Below are 23,016 nucleotides of genomic sequence, written 5' to 3'. Positions count from 1 at the left end.
CGTTTTGCCGTGGGAGGGTAAATGGCAGTAACTGCAATTTTTTTTGGAATTTTTCAAATCTATGTTTCTTCAGTTTTATGGCGCAAACATGTTTATTTGATTAACGCTAACTAAAAGCATTTTTTTTTTATCAGTGGTGATTAGCAGTAACTGATATTATCGCTACATTATGCAGGTAATCAGCAGTATGTACTTACTGCTCCATACCTGCCCATAACCATTGTCCAGAGAATGGAACATAAATGAATCGCCGCCAAAACTTGAACCAAGACGCATAAATGGTTTTCGCGATTTCTTTTTAGCTCAACTAAGCGCAAGCAGTAACGCCCCGATGGGAGGTCATTGTATGAATTCTCAAAAATATCCTTGATTTGGCAAATTTAGAGAAAATATTGCATTTTTTAAAATGATTACTAGTCGCTTCTCATTAGATGTAGGTATGCGTGCCAGGTCGTATTTTATCTTCCGGCAAAATTTGGGAATTACCGTCTCTAGTCCTTGAGCGAAAGAGATACTTAAAAGGGGGAGATACTTGGGGAAAATAATCATACTTATTTCAAATAAAGTCGAAGAAAACATTTTGTAATTTCACAGCCCTCAAACATTAAAAAAAAAAAAAAAAAAAACTTTGATTCTTCATATTCATGTTCTAAAAACAATAAAACAAAATTTTTTTTGCTAATGTACAGTTATAAAAGATAACATAGTAAACTCAAGTAATGCTTGGCAGACGATAAATAAACGTGTAGCAACAGAACGATTCTGTTCCATTTGTTTGTTCTGTCGCAGACGATATTTTTCACAATTTTTTATATATACTAAGCTGCTGCACTTTTAGTAGTTCGATGAGAGCCATTGTTAACACACGAAGCATTTCTTTCGCCTAAATTTTCATGGATATTTATTGCTTTATTCCAAAGTGCGGAACATTAAGCGATGCTTTAAAAATGCCTAAAGAATCTTCCAGTTGCCAAGTGACAACGTAGGAACATTAAAGAGTTTTCGACAATGTCGTTAAGCAATCAAAACATTTGCCTTGTCGACTATTCGTTGCCAGTATTTGAATTTTGAGTAAATGTATTTGATTTTCACGATTTTGAACATGTTGTGGCTTCCTCCAACAATAACAAATTGACTGTCATCAGCATGACTACAGATGACTTCCGTGGTTTCCCTGCAGGACAATCTCAGTGGAAACTGAAATCCATGTCAAGACCGTACATCGTCAAAGTTGAGTTTCGCCGAGGTTCCCGGAATCTCTTTTACAAAGTGGATCATGAAGATAATCAGTTCAAGGAATTTGATTTCCTAAAAAATAATTTTCATCTGAAGACTTCTATGTCTGCACCCCCCCCCCCTTCGTCCGCGATTTTGAGGAATTACAATTAAGAAGAAGCATGACAAGATTTAGTTGATGCGCAAAAAAAAAAAAAAAAAAAAAAAAAAAAAAAAAAATTACTGAAGTTTTTTTTTATTTAGTGTTTAAAAAGGTAAAACACAAAAAAAAATGAGTTCGTTGTATCAAGGACTTTAAATCAGCAAAGTATATCTGGTATCTGAGAAGGTACGTAAATGTGTTTTGGATTAAATTTATATCAAGTGGATGTAGGTCGATACCCTATTTAAATTATGTCCTCTGTAATAATAAATTTATAACCAACATGTATATATATATATATAAATATACATGTATATTTATTAATTTATTTTTATATTGGCATAAAAACATTTGTGTAAAAAATAAACTTTTATTTTATTTTTAAATTACATTTCTTTTATTTACATTAAGTTTATGTCAAGTGTATACAGGGTATTATTTATTTTTTAAAATAAAATATATTATTCACATTGCAATAAATATGCTTCGTAATGACATATCTACTCCGTATTATGTTGAATTTGTAATTATTGGTCATTCAATAGTACATTGTGCAGTTACTGCTGATTACCAGTAAAAGTGCATGAAAATTACTACTGCGAAGAGCAGGTAAACGGCAGTATCTGCTTTAATTAAAATGTTGATTGCAAAATCAAAATGAAACAAACTGCCCGAAAAATACGTCGATATAAACATATAGAATAGCCTAAAATAAAATTTCAATATTTTATTGATATTTGTGGGAAATCAAAAACGCGTTTCTTCAAATATCTCAAAAACTCATTTTTGTAGATACTGCCGTTTACCTGCACACGGCAGAATGGTACAGGGTGTCCAAGAAAGGACAAAATTAAATATCTCGAAAAAACGAGGTGATGTGTGCATCACATGACTTCCTTTTACTCCAATTTAATGTCATTTTCCCATTATTGGCAATTTTAATGTGATTCAATACTTTACTCTCTAAATATCACCAACAGTGACTAAATTGAAATCAGATTTAAAAAAACAATCGTCAACTTTGTCGCCAAGTGGGCGACAAAACTTGGCGACCAAAAGACTGGCGAGAAATCGCCAAGTGTCCTTCAAATTGTAACACCGCTTGAGTTTACATCAAAATTAACAATGATTTCCCCCCAAAAAGGGGCAAAAGACCCCTTTAGAAACACCCGGATGCAACCAAAAGGAAAGGTGCACAACTAGACCCCACTAGGAGTCTGCGTACCAAATTTAAACTTTTTAGGGCATACCATTCTTGCGTTATGTGACATACACACGCACATACGTACATACTGACGTCACGAGAAAACGCGTTGTAATTAACTCGGGAATCGTTAAAATGGATATTTCACGCGACTATACGTTCTTAGGTACTTATCCACGTGTGGTCGAGTCGAAAAAAAACTCAACAATCATTTGGGGGTGAGCAGAATGGAAATTAAGGTCGATTTTTGAGGGAAATTTTTTTTGCAAATACAATACTTTTTTTTTTGTAAAAGGAAGTAACAAAGACGGATATTAGAAAAAAAAATAAACGGTACGTATACTACGAAACCAATAAAAATCATGTACAGAAACTTCGAAATTAGTAACGCTGCACTCTGTAATTGCAAATAGAAGTTCCTATAAATAGTGCTGCGAAGGGGTTGGATGATATTTTCAAGTGTAAATGTAAACACCTCTGAGAGGGAAAACTACTGCTGAAGCGCCAAACCCCTTCGCTGCACTATTTATGGGGATTTCTGATGCAATTACAGCGTGCAGCGCCCCCTGTCGGCAATTTTTGTTTCTAATTTCCGAGTTTCTGTACACGATTTTTTTTACTTGGTTTCACAATAAACATACCGTTTATTTTATTCCAATATCGGTCTTTGCTGTTGAGATATTCAATTTTCAAATCAGGGAGTTCTTTCTTGGACACCTTGTAAAATCAATCGTTGTATTGTTTTTGACTAAAAGAAACTTTCTCTTATCGCTCACTCTCTTTTTTGAAGTAGTCTCTGACGTAAAAAACGACATCTTTTTCAGTAATTTGTAAATGGCATATACATATTCTTTTCTGCATTGTCTACTCTAGTGGTTCCCAACCTGCTGCCCGAGAGTCACATGCGACCCGAAAAGCTGACCACTGTGGTTCGTGGTTTTGTTCAACGTTGCAAATCGAGAACTACGATTAGTCACAAAGTCACAAATGTGGAGCCAAAGTTTTAGAAATTTGTTTCCGAAAAACAGATGCAAACTTCGCATGAAGAATTTAAGCATCAAATAATGATAATAATTGCTTCCATTTTGTAAATTTCTTTCCTTTTTTTCATGTTTACCATGTTGTTTAGATTTTCTTGGATACACTGGACTCCCGTTACACCGAATACCACTTACAACGAAACATCCATTTCAACGAAATAAATATTCAGTCCCGATTTCATTGCCATCACACTGTTAGAATTCGGTTACATCCAAATTACCGTTACGACGCACAAAATATGCGGTCCCTTGAAGTTTGTTTCAACGAAATTTCACTGCATTTTAAAGCTTTTTGCGCTATGATTCGCTAGTAATAACCATTTAATGAGGTCCGGCCCTCGGATAAAAGAAGTTTAATAATCACTGATCTACCATTTAATTATGAGCTCCGGCCCTCGGGTAAAAAAAGCTTAAGCACCACTGATCTACCATTTAGTTATAAGGTCCAGCTCTCGGGTAAAAAAAGTTTAAGCACCACTGATATACCATTTAATTATGAGGTCCGGCCCTCGGGGAAAAAAATGTTAAGCACCACTGATCTACCCTTAAATTATGAGGTCCGGCCCTCGGGTAAAAAAAGTTTAAACATCACTGATCTACCATTTAGTTATAAGGTCCGGCATTCGGGTAAAAAAAATTTAAGCATCACTGATATACCATTTAATTATGAGGTCCGGCTCTCGGGGAAAAAAAAAAAGCTTTAGCACCACTGATCTACCATTTAGTTATAAGGTCCAGCCCTCGGGTAAAAAAAGTTTAAACATCACTGATCTACCATTTAATAACGAGATCCGGCCATCGGGTAAAAAAAGTTTACGCACCACTGATCTACCATTTAATTATGAAGTACAGCCCTCGGGTAAAAAAAGTTTAAATATCACTGATCTACCATTTAATAATGAGACCCGGCCCTCGAGTAGAAAAAAGTTTAAGCACCACTGATCTACCATTTGATTATGAGGTCCGGCCCTCGGGTAAAAAAATGTTAAGCACCACTGATCTACTCATTAATCTGGTCAATGGGATTGTTTGCCAAATTTTAAAAATATTTTTTTCTGAAAAAGCGTGTTTAAAGACATAGGTTTTAACCCTTTTTTAAATTAATTTCACAAAGTTTAGTATTTTTTAAAAATATATTTTATTGTGCGTAGACTCAATTTCATATTTTACGCTTCCGCTTATGACATCACAAGTGATGAAATAAAATTCCCTGATGCCATCAGTGCAGAGCGCAATATTTTGGCACTATAGATAAAGATAAAAATACTATAGCGCAATAATACACTGTAAAAAAAATCCGAAACGTTACTGGTTATTTTCGTGGAACGTTTCGGGAGTTCACAGGTTTTCATCTACTTCCTGAGAAAATCAAGTATCTTTGTCAAAAAGTTTCCTGAATTGCTAAAAGATGCACGAATGCAGATTTTTCACTACCAGCTTAAAGACTGACTGAACGTGTTTAATAAATGTATCGGCTTTAGCTCAAATACTACCCGTCTAGCTTGACTAAGTTCCCAATGAGAGCGAAGTTGCAGCTTTACAAGGCAAGGGATATAATTGGTTTTTACTTGCAATTCTGTCATGGTTGCAGTACTGCTTCTTTTGCTTTCTTGGAACATCAGGAAGACTCGAATCAATTAAATTAAACCTACTTAATTTTCTTGAAGGTTCCCAAGACGTGACTGACTTTAACAGGGGAGATTTACCAATTCTTCGGAAGTTTCAGGAGCAGTTTCAGAAAAAGTACTGACTTTTAGTGAAAAACGTTCCTGGTTTTTGCAGGATATGTTACTGGTAGAAATTGGGCGTATCAGCTGCCTATTATTTTCCAGGAACGTTTCTGAATGCTTTTTACAGTGTACTAACGAATTTCATGTTTGCTTCAGAAAAAAATTCATTTAAAACTATCATTGTGATTGCTATTAATATTACTGTTTAATGGATTTTTTTTTTAACAATCCGTAATCATTCAGTACGCCAATGGAGTAGCCCGCCAAAGTGCATCACTTCTGACGTGATAAAGACCACGCCTTATTTCCACATTTGGACATAAACAAAAGTTAAATAAACAATAACCCCTGTAGAGAAAATAAAAGTTTTTCTCTCTCCATGTTATTTATTTATTTACAGTGAAGCACCGTTTATACGTTTCTCTTTTATGCGTTTTTATCAATTATACGTTTATAAAATTGGTCCCTGCAAAGTCTAATGCACATTAACCTATACCTATTATACGTTTTTTCGTTTGTACGCTTTTCTCATACAGTCCCTTCAAAAACGTATAAACGGTGCTTCACTGTATTTTTTTTTGCTTATTCTATCAATTTCAGGGACTAAAAGTAGTACTTTTTATTGAAAGAAACAACCCCATTATAAGAATAAAACAGGGGAGGTTTTCTTATAAAATTTATTTCACATTGCATGTTTTTTTCACAAGCACATTTATGTTGATGCATATAATTCATATTTATGCAGATCGATATAGTTATGCATGAACATATTTATCCAAACGCGTCCAAAACAGGAAATTCCCCACAGAAATACATACAGTTTTTTCAGCAGTTATGTACACAGTTCCATTTCATTTGAATGAATTTTTTTTTTTTTAATGAACAATTCTAGATGGATGTTGTCGGGCGAGTAGTCATTGTAATTCTGTCTTGTACCGTACCCGGGCCGAATTTTCTTAAATACAGATACATGACAGCGATTCCGATTCCAACACCAATAAAGAGCATAGAGATCGATAAAGCTGCAAGCCCACCTGTGCAAAAAAGAAAGAGCCATTTAAAGAAAAGTTTATATATTTAACATTGTAACCATGCATTTTTAATTAAAATTACCAACTTCACATTCTATATGCGTTCCGGTCCGCGAAATTCATCTCAATATGAGATGCGGCCCTCGGGTAAAAAAAGGCTGGTCACTACTGATTTACAACTACAACATTAACAAGATCTAAAATATTTGGACAAATTTCACATAACTCTCGACGATTTGACTAAAATTTTGGGGTGCTAAAAACATGTGAGCCTTCCTTCAGTCAGAGTTGGCAACGTTTTTCCCACTGCCCCGGTAGCATATAAACAACCTTTACTCTGCTAGAAATTTGGAGACTGCTGATTGGCTACCGTGTGAAAACATCATCCGTCTTCTGTATAGCTTGTTTTGTGCGCTCTAATTATTGTTTCATTTCGAAACAAAACATGTCTTCTAGACATTATTCAAAAAGAGGAGGGGGGGGGGGGAGATTTAAAAAATTCAAGCGTGAACTTATAACTTCCGAGGAACGAAATTTGTTAATAGGTTGATGGAGAAAAAACATGGCTGGTGCATTTGCGTCGACTGGCCAATCAGGAGTCCCAATACTACTATAAGGTCTCTAACTGAGTAAAAGTTGTTTATATGCCCCCGGTAAATACCGCGGAAAAACCGGTATTTACTGTCCTGGGAAATACTATGCTTTTCCCATATGAGAAAAACTCATTACAAAAAACATAACTATAAATTCCAAAAAATCTTTAAAAATACCAAAATTTGAGTTCTAAGAAAATAATAACTTGAAAGATTAAAAAAAAAAAAAAATCAAAATTTACTAACACGGACAATGAAGTAGAGTTATTTATAAATATTTACACAATACACAGATTACAAATTATAACCGTGCTCATATTCTTCGTGGATTTTAGCATCATAAACAGAAAACTAATTTAAAGGCTTTTTGCAAACCCAGTCTATTTTTAATCTTGTTTTGAATGAATGAAAAATTAGAAAAAATACGTTCCATAGATGCTGTTGTGACGCAGGACATCCCTGAAGATGTTTCATTAATTACTGAAATTCTGCATTTATTCCAGTTTTACTTAAATTCTTCTGAACTGTTTTTGTATGGAGCTTGATGGATTTTTTTTAAAGAAAATCTTAACTACTCTTCAGAGGCTGATTTTCCAAGCATTCTTTTTGAGTTGACCAGAATCTGGCAACAACAAAAAAATGTTAATATATCTGTTGCTGATGATGCAAAAGAACATTTTTTGTAAATTTTGCACCAAACCAAAACTAAAAAAAAAAAAATCTGTTTATTAGGTTTACTTAAAAATGTATTACAAATTGTGTTTAATTTTAACACAAATTGTTTATTGCTTCTCTTGATAACCCAGGTACTATTTTTAAGTTTAATAATTTTATTTTATTGTGCTCTAAAATATTTATTAAGGAAATTAGTTATTGCCAAAGAAAATTGTGAGCAAATTTTATGTTTCATGCAATAATTCTTGTTTGTTTATATTCCTTTCTTACAGTATAATTTTAAACCCAAGGAAACTTTGTAACAACCAATCTGTATTAATCCTAAAGGTAGCCACTTTGAAAATTTGTAAATATATTAGACGAAATAATGCATTCATATTTATTTTGAAGTTTGGTCGTAATATTTTCATTAGCATTAAAGTAATGGCGTATTATTTGTGTTAAAGTTATTTCTCGTCACCCTGTATAGTTTTCGCAGAAGGTTCCTGATCTGTTCCATGAACATGACTTGCTTCGATTGGGAAGGCTTAAGGAAGATTCCTGGTTAATTTCAGCAAGTTTACTGACATTTAGCGGAAAATTTTACTGTTTTTTGTCAGATATATTACTGGCGGAAATTAGGCACATTAGTTGCTCTTTGTTTTTCAGGAACGTCTCGGAATTTTCTTTAGTGTTGGGAGATTGTGATACAATTTAAATATGCACTGTAAAAAAATTCCGAAACGTTACTGGGTATTTCCGTGTAACGTTACAGGTTTTAAATGGTTTGTATCACCTTCCTGGAAAAATCAAGTATTATTGTTAAAAAGTTTCAAGAATTGTTACAAAATATCCGAATGCAGACTGCTCTCTGTTGTAAAAAATAACTTTAGCTTCTAGTTTAAAGATTAACTCAGCATATTTATAAAGTGTACCCTCTTTAGTTCGAATACGGCCCGTCCAGACCGATAAGGCATCCAAATGGTGCAAACTAGTCTATGGACAACGTAGCTTTGCGAAGAATTGCAGGCGAGTAAAATTCTTGACACTAATTTGAAATTCTAACTTCGCTTTGGCCATGTCTGCAATGCTGCTTTTGGAGCTCTCCTGGATGCTCAAGAAGGTGCCAAGCTATTTAAGTATGCCCACCCAAGTCTACTCTAAAATTCCAGTGATACGAATGGTTTTAAACGGGAAGCTTCCTAAATATTTTAGGAAGCTTCCAGGATAATTTCAGGAAGGTTACTGAAGTCTAGCGTAAAATTTTCCCGGTTTTTGCGAGATATGTTACTGGCAGAAGTTGGGCACACATCAGCTGCCCATTATTTTCCAGGAACGTTTCTGAATCGTTTTTACAGTGTATACTTTTTGAAAATTTGTAAAGGGCTAGATTAATTTGACGCCAATTCAAATCAGGACATTAACTGCACTTATAACATGGAGAAACATTGAAAGAAATGCTTCTACGTACCAGGCTTCATCCCTCTTACCCATGTTACATCTTCATCTTCATAAGCATCATCATCATCAAACAGAACTGTTGGATTTACATAAACGTTGAGAAGCTGTTCGTGGGTCTTTTCGGGTTCCTTTATTTTGATGGGTCCTTGGAGAGTCCCATCGGAGGTTAGGTTATACAAGCTCGATGGCTCAGCAGTTATCAATGTCGTCTAAATAAAGAACGTCATTATGATGTACAATTAAAGTGCTGGCCAAATTATTAGACTAAAGAGTTTTTTTTTTGTTTTTTGTACACTATTTGTACTAAAATACTATTTATTTTACTGTTAAAGTACAGTACATACTGCACACTGATTATTACGTTATTTTAGCATAATTTAATGTTTGCAGGTGGCAGCACTGTCTGCTTTGTCTATGTTCCTTGTTTATCTACCTACCAGGAACATAACCTCAATCAGCTTAAGCAGTTCACTACTTCTTTTTATTAGTGTGTTCTGTTATATTTAAAGTTAGTTTTAGGTAATTGGTGAGTATGTGAATGTGAGTATACATAATAGTAAGTATAAACAATTCTTTACCTCCTTTTTTAAAAAGTTAAGAAGTGGTGTGAACCTTGTGAAAAGTATGCCAAAAAGACTTAAAATGCTCATCAAGAACAAGGGAATGCATACTAAATATTGGATAATTATTTCATTGTTTGTTAGTGTGTCTATAGTTATGTAATCAATAAAGAATTTGTTTTTAAAAGTCTTAGTCTAATAATTTGGCGAGCACTGTACGTTAAGTTTTTTAATTGTTATTTTCAATTGAATACTAGCTTTTTCAGCGTTTCCCATTAAGGACGCAGAAATAATCATGTCGCACCTGTTTATAGCTAAGTCAAAGACACAAAATAAAAATTTCGTTACATCCGTAACTTCGTAATAAGAAAAATTAATAATGCGCAGTAAAACGTGAAGATCAATTCAGCATGCTACGCTATATCCCTAAGCTCGTTACATACGACTTGCTATAAGCGGGCGTGACGTACAAAGTCAGAGAGAATACATATAATGAAGTGTCCTGCCATAGGAATGTAAAGGGCAGTATCTACAGAAACGAGTTTTTGAGGTATTTGAAGAAACGCTATTTTTAGATTCCATTACATTAGGGGAACGTTGGAATTTGACGTCTTTTTACATGTTTTATTTTCACTGAAAACTTAATAAGCGAGCTTGCACAAAAACGCTAAAATGCAATAAATGACAAAAAAAAAAAAAAAAAAAAAAAATGCAGTTACTGCCCTTTATTTTCCCACGGCAGTATTAATGCCTGTTGAATGAACATGTTATGTTCTGATAGAGCAATACATACAGAGCGATAAACACATTCCCTCGAAAAAAATAAATAAATATCGAAAATGCAATAAATTAATCATTTAAAACTAATAACAAGTTTCAGTAAATTTAGAAATTTTTGTTTTGGAGACTCTTCAATGGTAGCTACCAAGTTGTAGATAAGCAAAAACTAAACGAATTTACGTCAATACACCAGAACGGAAAATCCCGAAGTTGTAGAAACGTCGAAAACGTTACTAAATAAGAGAAGAACACTAATGGGTCATTCCATGTCAAGTGATCTAACGTTTTTTCCCTCACCTTTTTGTATTTCTTTGAAATTTGGCTCATCAATTGTACCCTTTGAGGTGATCAAAAGTCCAAATTTTGAGATTTTTATCTCTATTATTTTTTTATTTATGACACTTTGATTTTTCGAAAAACCCTCTTTTTTTCATGAATGTTTGAACATAAAATGGACGATAACTCAGCACCAAATATAGATTGAAAGATTTGGTAAAAAGCATTTTAAAGTACATTAGTTGCTGTTTAATTGGATATGCAACATGACTAATTTCAGAAAATTTTTAATTTTTAAAAAATGAAATTTAAATTTTAAATTTAAATTTCTCAAAAAAGGTATAATGACTTTTTTTAAAAAAAATTCTCAAAATTTTTTGTGTATTTTATCTTTATTTGTGCAAAGTTTCAAGTTGGGATGTCAATGGGATCATATTTTTATGAATTTTTAAATAAATTTGACTTATGAAATTATGACATTTTTCAGATTCTAACTAGTTAAATATAGGGTTCTCTTACTAAGGATGGTCTAGTAAGTAGTAATTGATCATGACTATGCTTGAAATGAGCTGACATGAATTTGTAGATTGGTACCCCCCCCCCTGCCACACAACCACTTTTTACCTTTTTTTTTTTTTTTGTTCAAAACTGTATTTAAAAAAAAAAAAAAAGCTGGCACGTAAGAGTTATAATCATAATAAACTAGGGTGCACGCTGCTAAACATCAGCAGTGACTAAGGCTTGAACCACTCATTTGCAGTTTTTTTTTCTTTCGAAAAGTGGGACGATAGGGGGAGGGGGAAAGGGAGGGGGAAGAGCAATCTGGAATGAAGCTTAACTACATGGAAGGTTATGCTCAAACTAGCAAAATTTGTTTGATCTATAACTGCTTTTAATATATGCATAAATAGATCTCGCTGCATTGCTCTCCTTTACAACTGAAACTAAAAAGAAAACTAGCATTAAAGAAAAGAAGACCGCCGCACTCCAAATGTTGTAGAAAGACAGTTTTATGCGGAGATACATATGATCTGATACTTAGATTGATTTTTAGTTTAGTGTGAAAAGAATGAAACAGAATGGGGGGAAACACTCCTATTTCGCTATGATCTTGGGGCAAACTATTTCTTTCCTCCCTCCAAAATTGAAAGTTGGCGCAGGGGTAGGGGATGAAATGAATCATAACTTTCCTTATCAGATAGTGAATTAATCAAGTAAATTTTGTGAAGTTCGGATTGAAAAAGAAACACTTGGTCCAAAAAAAAAAAGCGTCAGGTGAGGCGTGATACTATTATAGTATTAATCGTATGTGTGGGTGGGGGGAGGGGAATGTACTTCGTCTTGCTTTAAAGAAGAACATTTACCAGCTTTTTATATGCTTTCTATTCCTTTTTGTTTTATTTTATTAATTTATTTATTTTTTGCGTTTTGAAAAAAATAAAAATAAAAGTGGTGGTGCTGGGGGGGGGGGCTTTTTCTTGCTTTAAAGAAGATTATTTACCAACTTTTAATAAGTTTACTATTTATTTTGTTTTATTTATTTATTTATTTAATTTTAATTTTCGAAATGTTTTGAAAAAAAAAAAAATTAAAAGTGGTGGGGGGGGGGGGGCTTACTAATCTACAAACTTATGTCAGCTCATTTCAAGCATAATCATGATCAATTACTACTTACTAGACCATCCCCAGTAAGAAAACCCCATATTTAACTAGTTAGTATCTGAAAAATGTCATTATTTCATCAGTCAAATTTTATTTAAAAATTCATAAAAATATGATCCCATTGAGATCCCAACTTGAAACTTTGCACAAATGAAGATAAAATACACACAAATTTTTGAGAATTTTTAAAAAAAAATTCATTATACCTTTTCTGAGAAATTTAAATTTAAAATTTAAATTTCATTTTTTAAAAATTAAAATTTTTTTGAAATTAGTCATGTTGCATATCCAATTAAACAGCAACTAATGTACTTTAAAATGCTTTTTACCAAATCTTTCTATCTATATTTGGTGCTGAGTTATCGTCCATTTTATGTTCAAACATCCATGAAAAAAAGAGGGTTTTTCGAAAAATCAAAGTGTCATAAATAAAAAAATAATAGAGATAAAAATCTAAAAATTTGGACTTTTGATTACCTCGAAGGGTACAATCGATGAGCCAAATTTCAAAGAAATACAAATGTGTGAGGGAAAAAATTTCCCAAATTTTGGATCACTTGACATGGAATGACCCTAATGCAACACAATTAAAAATATAAAAAAATTTAAAATCACTGTCATTTTTTTAATTTACGTGGTATGTTACTTTATCTGTTTCTTAACTCTTTCAGACCCGGCGTCCGGTATACCGAACATAAACTTTAAATAGCTGCAAATCATTTAATGATTGATTAAACTACTTGATTTTTTTCAGTGGTTGACTCATTACATTCTGCTTCTTATTATCTGCAAAAGGATTTTTCGTTTTGGGATTGACAAGATTAACATATAGAGATTGGGAGATAGAGGGTGGTTCATTTTTCCAAACATGGATTTTCGTCGCAAAGGCATTGTTTTTTTGTTTTTTGTTTTTTATTTTAATATCTAACGTTTTATTAATCATTTATGTTTTATTATTGTTAGGAGATCGCCTTACAATGAAGTTTGTTTGATATTTCATCGTTTTTTTAATCTGAAATATTAACTCCAAAAATATAAGTCCAGAATGTTGGACGTTTCATAACTCTCTTAATTTTTTGCCTACAAACTTGAAATTTTGTCTATAAGTTACTCTTAACCATATTATATTGTGTACCAAATATAAACATTTTTGGTTAATTATTTAATCATTCTGACCGAAGGGGTTAAGAAATTGAAGTTTTACTGCTAAAATTCTAAAGAGAAACGAGTCAACTTACCTCTGTTACTTTGCCTTCTTCAGACGACGGATGCACAAACTGTATGGCAAATCCATATTGATCAATCAGTCTTTGAAGGTTGTGGATGGCTTCTTGAAGCGAAGCCCCACTTTGGCCTACGACCAAATTATCTTTGAGATTGATTTTTCCAACCAGAATAAATACCAGGAATATTTTGGGATTTTCTTTGGATAATCTTCGTAGCTGTTAAACAAACATGCACTTTATTAGAGCTGCACTTTTATTTTATCAAGCTACTAATGTACATAGATATTATAGAAAGTTAGTTTTAAATTGCTCGTGTTGTTTTCTGTGGTTCTTACCGAAATGAAGAACTTTAGATATTTAAAATCAATTTTACATTGCTTAAAAATACTAAATACGAAGTTGCTAACATTTTACCGGAAATATTTGTATTTAAACAGGACAAATTGATCTGTTCTAAAGACTACTCAATTTCTCATTTGGCACACTTTAGTTTGAAGATTTTGCGCCACCATAACAACAGCTTTAATAAGAGTTTGACTTTTTATAAAAAGTGGATAATATTTTGTCAGAACTATTCTCTCTACCGTAGGAAACATTGAACCGACTTGTCAAGAAGATTTAATTTTCATAGAAATTAGTGATAAAGCCACATGGTAGAAATAGTAATCAGTCACTTAAAAGCTTAATGCAGGTAGCCTGTTTGCGAGATGCCATGTTACTCGCATCTCTTTGATTGTGAACCAGATACTCATTTAGCATGGTCCCGAAAATACCTATCTTGGACAGAGAATGGTTTGGGGAGTGGAGGGAGGGGGGGGGAGTTCTTTATTGATGAAACACGATTCAATCTGGACAGCGATTTTAGACTTGCTGTCATTTGAAGCAGATTCTCAGGAGCCAATATCGTAATCTAACATTGGCGAAAAGGACGACTATGTGGGAGGTGGTCTAATAGCCTGAGCTAGCGCCATGACATACTAGTATACCGACCTTCATGCGTTCTGTAGAGGTAATCTGACAAGTCAGGGTACATCAGTGGCGAGATCTCTGCAACCTATGTGAGACTTTTGCGTGGAGAAATTTGACAAAAGTTTTGTTCATTTGGCCATTTGGTATTACAAACAATTGTTGTTTCCTACCCGAATAACTGCAAATGGCCTCAGGACTTTATTTCAACTCTGATGGCAAATTACGCCGAAACCCTGAAAGAATGGGAGGCATTGATTGGAAGTGAGTGTCAGGACTTTTGTTTGAATTGGACTGAACCGGCTCGGCTGTGCTACTTGGATGCGTAACGAGTACTCGTTTGTTTGCTGTTTGGAATCTTTTGAAATAAATTTCTATTCTACTTAAAATGGGTACATGACTGTTTTTTTATCTTTTATTTGCAGGTCAGAGCAAGGTGATTTGGTTGTTTTTTTATACGTATAAGTCAGCTTCACTCATTATTTGTATATCCTTTATGTGTGATTAACACTCTATATAGTAGTTTAAAGTAGTACAACACTAATGAATTACTTGTTGACGTGTACTGATAACATCTGCCCTTCTCAAAATGCATTTCAGTGCCTTGCTTTGCTCGATTACCTTTAAAAGTCGTTAAAACTGTTCAAAAATTCATAACGGTATTAGAATGCAGGTTGTTTCATTAATAATACAATTTCTTAAATTTTTTGCTGACTTGTATTCAATTGACCTCTTTAGAAACCTGAAAATTTAATGATATAACCGTTGTTTCTTCTTTCTGGCGACAAGGCAACTCATTACGCATTATTTCCTTTTCATTGTTTCGTGTGGATTCTCGTTTTGGTTTGCATTTGCATTTGTACACTCTTGATTGCAACCCTCAAAAATTGAAATTGATCTTAATATTTTGGGTGTTTAAATGAAATAGCTTCAAACGTAACAACAATGTAACCGTTAAAATATCTGTGAATGTCGCTATAGGACAACATAGCAAGACATCTAAGGATGTGATTGGAGTATCCAGAGTGGGTCAAAGCATGGGTGGAGTTTCGCATGCGCAGGAGATGTCAGAAGATCTTTTTCGATACTTGTGGAATTCCTGGAGCATAGGAGAATCATTAATTCTGATGCGTATGTGAGACACTTCAAAGCCTATGCAGGTTCATCAAGAACAAAAGACCAGGGCTGCTCACGAAAAGTGGTTCTGCTCTGTGAACACGCGTGTCCACACGTGTCCTTGCGATTTACATCAAGTGATTGATCTTTTCTGAAAAGCATTTGAAAGGGAAGCGCCATAGGCGGATTTACGGGGGTGCCAGGGGGTGCACCGCACCCCCAAAGTTTTTGGTTGGGTTTTCAAAAAAAAAAAAATAATAATTTAGTATATTTCACCCAGAAACGCAGTTGGGGGGAAAAATTCATAGCTGCTATACTAGTAAATTTACTTGAATCCAGTGTATCACCACACTTCACTAGTGCAAGAAAATCATAACTGTGTTTTCATATTAAGAATTAAAGTAATTTTATCCATTTGGAAAAAAAAAACCCTAATAAATAATTTCCTGCAAATAAAGAAACTTCTCAAACAATTTATTCTTCAGTGTTGTGTTATTGTATAGAATAATTGCCTATTCTGTAATTGGGTATTAATTCGTATATAAATACCAATTCTTCTATTTTAAAACAACTACGGCTAAAAAAGTCCAAAGAAAAAAAAAAACATGACTGTTGCAACCAATTTTATCAATGAAATCTACTCCGAAATCAACAAAAAACCAACATTTGTAATGTAAATTTTCAAAAATGTTTGAAGGAGGACTCTCGGACATTTTGCTGCAGTCAGGGCCCGATTAAGACATCGAGGGGCCCTAGGTCAAATACATTTTGGGGGCCCCTGTATTTAAACTTCATAACTTTAGCCATTTGCTGAAACAATTTTAGCCGTTTGAGGGACATAGGCCACAGCCTAGTTGGCCTGTTCAGTAATCAAGCTCTGCCTGCCATGCTGCATCCAGGGGGAGGGGGCACAAGACCGGTGACCCTCCCCACAAAATGCTGAGTTGATGTTTTTAAAAAAACATTCTTTATTATTGAATGGAAGAAAAGATCTCATTTTGGGAAAACGCAGTTACTTGAAGAAAAAAAAAGAATGTTGGGGAAAAAATCTTAAAACGAATTGTGTGCTTCCCCCCTCTCCTCGCACAATCCTCTTTCTTTCATATCTCCTCCTTTTTTTTTTTTCATTTTTTTAAAATTTCGTTTTCATTTTTTCTATTTCGTTTTCATTTTTTCCAATAGTCCTCAAAATTTTTCTTCCCTGAAACCTCTCTGCAGCCAAAGTTATTACAGAGCATCTCAAATTTCGTTTGTTGGGCTTAACTTTCGCAAAATTTCCAAAAAAGATCCTCTAATCACCTAAAAGCATTGAAAATCATTTAAAATTACCTATTGCCTTTTTGGAGCTTCAGTTTTGAAAAACTGCAGTGTCCCTAACGTTACCAAATATGGTCTTACACTCATGTGTTTAAGATTTTAATTTTGGAAAACATTCGAACAATGGCCTCCGACCCCCTTTCTCTAATATTATCAAAAGATTGTTAATATTTTGGTTTTGAAAACTACTATTTCGTAATATTTAGTGGGAGAATCCTTTTTTTAATACCATGGAGTATTGCATAAGAACTTCATTTTTAACCGACTTCAAAAAGGAGGCGGTTATCAGTTCATACCGTATGTATGTTTTTTTTTTTTTGTTTGTCCACTCACAGCGTCTCACCTAGTGGACCGATTTTGATGATTCTTTTTTTAATGGATAGGAGATGGCTCAACTTAGGTCCCATTACTTTGTTTGGCCATATTTGTTCTTTAGAAAAAAAGTTATGGTCAAAAACAGTAAATTTCATGCAATTTCCCTATTAAATGATTAAATTTAAAATCCATTTTTAGAAAAGTTTGGTGCCATACAACAGTAACATTAATAGTAATTGTAGTGATAATTTTGAATGAAGGCTTCTCTGAAGCAAGTATTAAGTATTTTCAGTGTCATTGCTCTATCGTGGGGATAAACCGTGGGTCTCGGATAAACCTAACCTGGAAGCGAGGTAACGCAGTGATTAGGATCTGCTTAGCCTTCACAATGCTACTAGGTTAGTTTTGCCTCAACTATATATATAATAGTATATTTATCGTTATAATCTATGCCAATAACAAGTAAAGAGATACAGGTTTGCATAAAAAGCAATTTGTATGCTGTGAAATTTAAATTAGCTAGGGAAAACGCAATATTAAAAGGGTTGTAATTAAATTAACACATTAATGAATTCCAGGGACAAAGATAAATTTTTAGTGTCAATCGCTTAAAGTTTTAGGCGTGTTTTTAGTTGTTTTTTTTAGTATGGAGCATTTTTATGAAAAAATTAGGACTCGACCGATGCATCGGCGCCGATGGTTCAACAATTTAGCCATCGGCATCGGCATCGGCGGCCGATGCTAACTTGCAGGAAACATCGGCCCATCGGCCTTAAAAACATCGAAAAGCCGATGGAATTAGCCGATGTTTTTGAAAACAAAAGGACCTTTGTTGTTTTACTTTTTAATACAAAGTAAAAGGAGTTATTGTTTTCATACAAAATTGTTTACTTAAATTTCAGTATGAGTTTCTATTTTAGTCACCCCTGAAAGAGATTTTAATACTGCATTCAGGTACCAAACAAGTTAATTATTGCGTTGTTTCTTGCGGCTGGATGTGCGGATGTATCTCTCAGTTGGATGTGCGCCCGCTCCAGTTGTGCACTTCCCTTTTTGTTTTCGATTGGGTGTTCTAAAAATCTTATTAACTGATTTTTTGTGGCTATTAATTACTTCTTTCAATGCAAAACTAACATAGCGTGTCTGACTGCCGATCATTTGGTGATGTATTGCAGAAGTGGAGACCATGGAAACAAATATGAGATGGCGAAACCGGTTTGGTTTCATTTTGTTAGATTCCCATTGAATCGACGATAATTTTTAATATTTCGATATTTGTAATATGAACCACAGTAATGCAATCTTTTCTGTATCGCTTCGGCGGAGCTACAAGTTTGGGGCCCATCGAAATACATTTTGGGGCCCTATTTTTCTATCACAGAAGTTGTAAACATTTACCATACTCATTTATTTGTAACTCCTGCGGTGCCCCTATTGTTATGGGGCCTCTCGCGCAATTGCAACTTATGCTATATTTTAAATCCGCCACTGCACGTCAAAACAAACTCGGGTGAAAGTTTTAAAAGGGTTTTTCTGCTGAATGTTTATGATTATTTTGAACTCTATTTTTTACGACTATTTTTTGTATTTCCGAGAACACTTGAGTGCCCCTCCTCCCACTCCCTCAATTTCTGAAATTAAACTCTAGTTGTACTTCTGAGTTGTTTAAAACTAACACCATTCATAAAATTAGAGATTTTTTTTTCAAGCTTTGTCTATTGTTTAGGAAGAATTTAGAGCATTAATGTAAGAAATTGATTAAAGACGTTTTGAATGGTGACATAATTCGGAAAACAAAGGGACTTTTGAATTTTTTTCTTCGGAAGTGCTGAAGTAGATTCAGAAACGCTTCCGAGGCGTTGGTGGTAGCGGTTCTGTACTAAAAAAATTAAGCCGAAGTTGGGACCGAAGTTTAACGTTGTGAGTTACTCCAAAATCAGAGGGTGACCCCCCTAACCCATCCTCGTCGTTTCAAGCATTTCTTAAATATTTAGCGATTCTTTAGTTTGGTCAAGAAATGTCATTTTGCGTTTTTCTTATACTTGTTTCACCTATATTTTGTAATGCGCCATCTTTTTAGCATCATTAATAGCGATTGATTTTTTTTCTGTTGTAAGTAACTATTTTTATATATTTATTTAAAATCAATGAATAAGTTATTTTCGTTTTCTTCATATGTTAAATAATATGTTATAGAAAAGTTTCAAGGATTTTCTATTATGAAATTTTTTTAAAATTTCAGAAAATTATTGTTAAATTGAAAAACTTAATTTGAACTTGTTTGTAGTGCTTCATAAAAGATTAAACAATCCAATTTTTCAATATTACGTGTGCAAACATCAGATCAAGTAGTATATGTATTCAGTTATTAACTTGGTGGTGTAAATATTGAGTTTGTTTTTTGTAGCTGCGTTTTAAAAATCTCGCTGTTTTCAAGGCTATTTCTTTTTTCCGCAAAATTTATGTCACTGTTATACATTTTATGAAAAATGCAAACTTTTCTACTCATAAATTTTAAATAAGTATAAAAATATTCCTATTATGATTTAATATTGTACATTATCTGTTACCTTTTTTGTTTAATTTGATGACTAAAAAATGTCTACGTGCAATCTTTCTACTTTAATTGCGTAATTTGTTGACGGTTTCATAGTTTTATTCTTAACTTTTTTTGAATGATTAAACAACATAATATTTTTAACTATGTTTAGTTTACCTAAATCCATACATTATTACAATATTACTGAAATCTTAGTTATATGTTCAATTAAAAAAAAATCAATTGTTTATTAAGCAGTCTCTTTGTTTTCTTCCTTTTTTTGGCTGTTGTTCTTTGTCTTCCATCATACAGCAGTCAAAAAAGGAGAGGGATAGCTACACCCTATACATATTGTACGTAGTACGATCCAAAAACTCGGGGGACAAGCTGTATAAAACCTTACCCAGAATAGTTCATATTACTGAAGCACATCCACCTTCAAAAGGTCATCTTGAGGTACTATGTACTTCTGCCAGTGTTCGTATAACTTTTGGAAACATTCCTGGAAGCCATTTTTCGTTAACTTCTGTGATGCAGCTTTATCTTCTCCTGACGGAAGAAAGCGGCGTCCATGCAGATGTTTTTTGCTGGGAACAGGTAAAAGTCACTCGGAGCTAAGTCCGACGAAACGTTATGTTATTTGTTTGTCTTATCAGAGTATAGACCAATCGAACCGTGCATCCTCAACATGAAAGTCGCCTTCTTCCCCACGATGAAGTTAAAGCAGCAGCGCAAGAGGCCTTACAGGAGGCTGCGATAAATGTCTTTCAGGAGTCCTTCAAAAAGCTATACGAACGTTGGCAGAAGTGCATAGTGGTTCAAGGTGACTATTTTGTAGATAGATGTACTTCGGTAATGTGAACTATTCACGGTAAATTTTTATACAACTTGTCCTTAAACTTTTAGATCATACTACGTATGTATGAGTTTTCAACTTACGATTTCATAACGTTTTTGAGTGGCGTAAGTTGACGCGCATGAAGACATCACAAGAGAATTTGCAATAATTTACTAGAGAGACGTTCAAAATGGATATTTCGGTCATCTGTGTGTTCTTAGGTACATATGCATGTACATGTGCGCCGAAAAAACTTGTGAAGTTTAAATTGGATGATAGTAAAATAAAAATTAAGGTCAAAATCTGATTTTTTGGGGGGGGGGATTACAATTCCTTATTCGTTGAAAGGAAGTAAAGTGAAATGAATCAATGATCCTTTAAATCCCTGACAATCTTATCAATTTTTTCTGTTAGATTTTTTTTGCCATCGGCCAACAGCATCGGCCATCGGCCATCGGCTATTTGGAGGAAAATAATCGGCCATCGGCCATCGGCCACCTTTGAACAATCGGCCAACAATCGGCATCGGCCCATCGGCCAAAAAATGCCATCGGTCGAGCCCTAGAAAAAATAAGGTGAAGTTTCGTTATGGATAGTAACTTCTTAATATTTCTGAAATACATTTACACTAAAAAGAATGAAATAAAAAAAAATTGGAAAAAAAAAATAGAACCGACTTCAAAATTGCTCTAAAAAGTGAAAAATAATTTTATCCTTTAAACACCAACGATAATACTTTTAAACGTAATTTTTGAAGTTGGCGCAAAAACGATAGATAAAATCATTCACAGCCATAACTTAACTACAATTATAAATTAAACCAGGCCCAGTTTCTTCACTACCACACACATTATGCATTGATAACAGCATATTTGAGTAACGATATAAATGTTTCGTTCCTAACTTTGGATGATTTTCTGAAGAAAATATAAACGAAGCATGGTTACACTGGCTTTTGTTCTTTGTTTTTGCGCCTACTTCAAAAATTACGTTTAAAAGTATTATCGTTGGTGTTTAAAGGATAAAATTATTTTTCACTTTTTAGAGCAATTTTGAAGTCGGTTCTATTTTTTTTTTCAAAATTTTTTTTAGAACTTCAATTTCGAAAATTTTCCTGGGGAGAGCTCCAGCACACCTCGTCCGGTAACAGCATCAAAACTTATCCACCATAGCGTTTTTGGAACTTCAATTATGAAAAATTAAAGAGGTAGTTTGTGGGGGGGGGGATGTATTTCTATCTGTTTTTCGAAAAATCGATTGGAGACAGTCCATAAGTATCATTCCTAACCCAAACTATAAATATGGACCACAATCACATTTAAAAGACTTAAATTTCTAAAAAATAGCCTTGGAGCCCCACGTACCTTTCTTGCCCCTAAAATATCACAAAGAACTGTAAAACTGCGTTTTCAAAACTACTATTGCAATTTTTTTCTGGGGCGTGAATGCCCTTCCAAACCAGAAGCTGGATTCACCCATTGCTTCTAACAACATCGACTTTCGTTGAAGGCTTTGTGCAGTTTGAAATGTTAAGAATTGCCAATCCCCTAATATTACTAAATATGGTTTGAATCGCGTTTTTCAGACTTAAAAGTGCGTTCCGCCCTAAAATTACTTTCTGATTTCGCCACTGCCTTGTTATTCCGGAAATACCCCCCCCCTCAAGATCCCCGTAATTGTTGCACCCCCAAAACTTTCGGCCTAAATCCGCCTATGGGAAGCGCTTCAACTCGGACTACGAACTCAAGGGCACTGTTAAGGAGTGGGTATCGTCAAAGCCACAGAAATTCTGGAAACAAGGCTTACGTTCGACGAGCACGACCGGTAGCGGCCAGTAGGTTGATCACGTGACAACAATTCGGTCAGCGGTTACTAACCGGTTGTTCACGAGCCAATATGCTTCATCGAACGCTTTCGGTTGATCAGCGGTCACTTGCGCAGACGAATAGCACGCAGATTAAAAATACTTATATAATTGGTCAAAAGTGTCACGTGGTTCCATCAACCAATCAACCAGCATAAGTTGCGGTTTACCGGTAGATCAACCGCTGAGGCTCATAGAACGACATCGGAAGCAACCAGTTAACCGGTAGCTCTCAAGAACGCTGCGGTTTTAGCAACCAGTTAGTCATCGGTCGACCGGTTGAGCTCGTCGAACGCAACCGAGGAATCCTTCGGTTAGTTTATCAGTGGGATCGTGGTGCTCAGGTCCATGGTGAAACTTTGAATAAAGTCTTTATTTAGACCCGCAGTATCATTTGATACATTTTCATTTGAACACCCCTTACATTCTTATATTTAAGTTCATTCTAAAGCAGTGAATAAAATTG

At 34.2% G+C, this 23,016-nt stretch overlaps 1 protein-coding gene across 1 annotated transcript in view; it reads right to left on the bottom strand.

Annotated features, from left to right (window-relative positions):
- Positions 1 to 6,034: 6,034 nt before the first annotated feature.
- LOC129228709 (uncharacterized) overlaps positions 6,035 to 23,016 on the bottom strand; it is a 68,490-nt gene continuing 51,508 nt past the window's right edge. The window contains exons 14-16 of the mRNA XM_054863393.1: positions 13,608 to 13,811; positions 9,102 to 9,300; positions 6,035 to 6,386 (exon numbers count right to left, since the gene is read on the bottom strand). Of these exons, the coding sequence (XP_054719368.1) occupies positions 6,241 to 6,386; positions 9,102 to 9,300; positions 13,608 to 13,811 (549 nt within the window). The 3' untranslated portion in view covers positions 6,035 to 6,240. The remainder of the gene's footprint in view (positions 6,387 to 9,101; positions 9,301 to 13,607; positions 13,812 to 23,016) is intronic.

This window comes from Uloborus diversus, chromosome 8 (assembly GCF_026930045.1).
Source record: "Uloborus diversus isolate 005 chromosome 8, Udiv.v.3.1, whole genome shotgun sequence".
In the NCBI taxonomy this organism is placed as follows: Eukaryota; Metazoa; Arthropoda; class Arachnida; order Araneae; family Uloboridae; genus Uloborus; species Uloborus diversus.
Note: the sequence above shows the minus strand (reverse complement) of the source record. Positions and strands in the feature narration are given on the sequence as shown.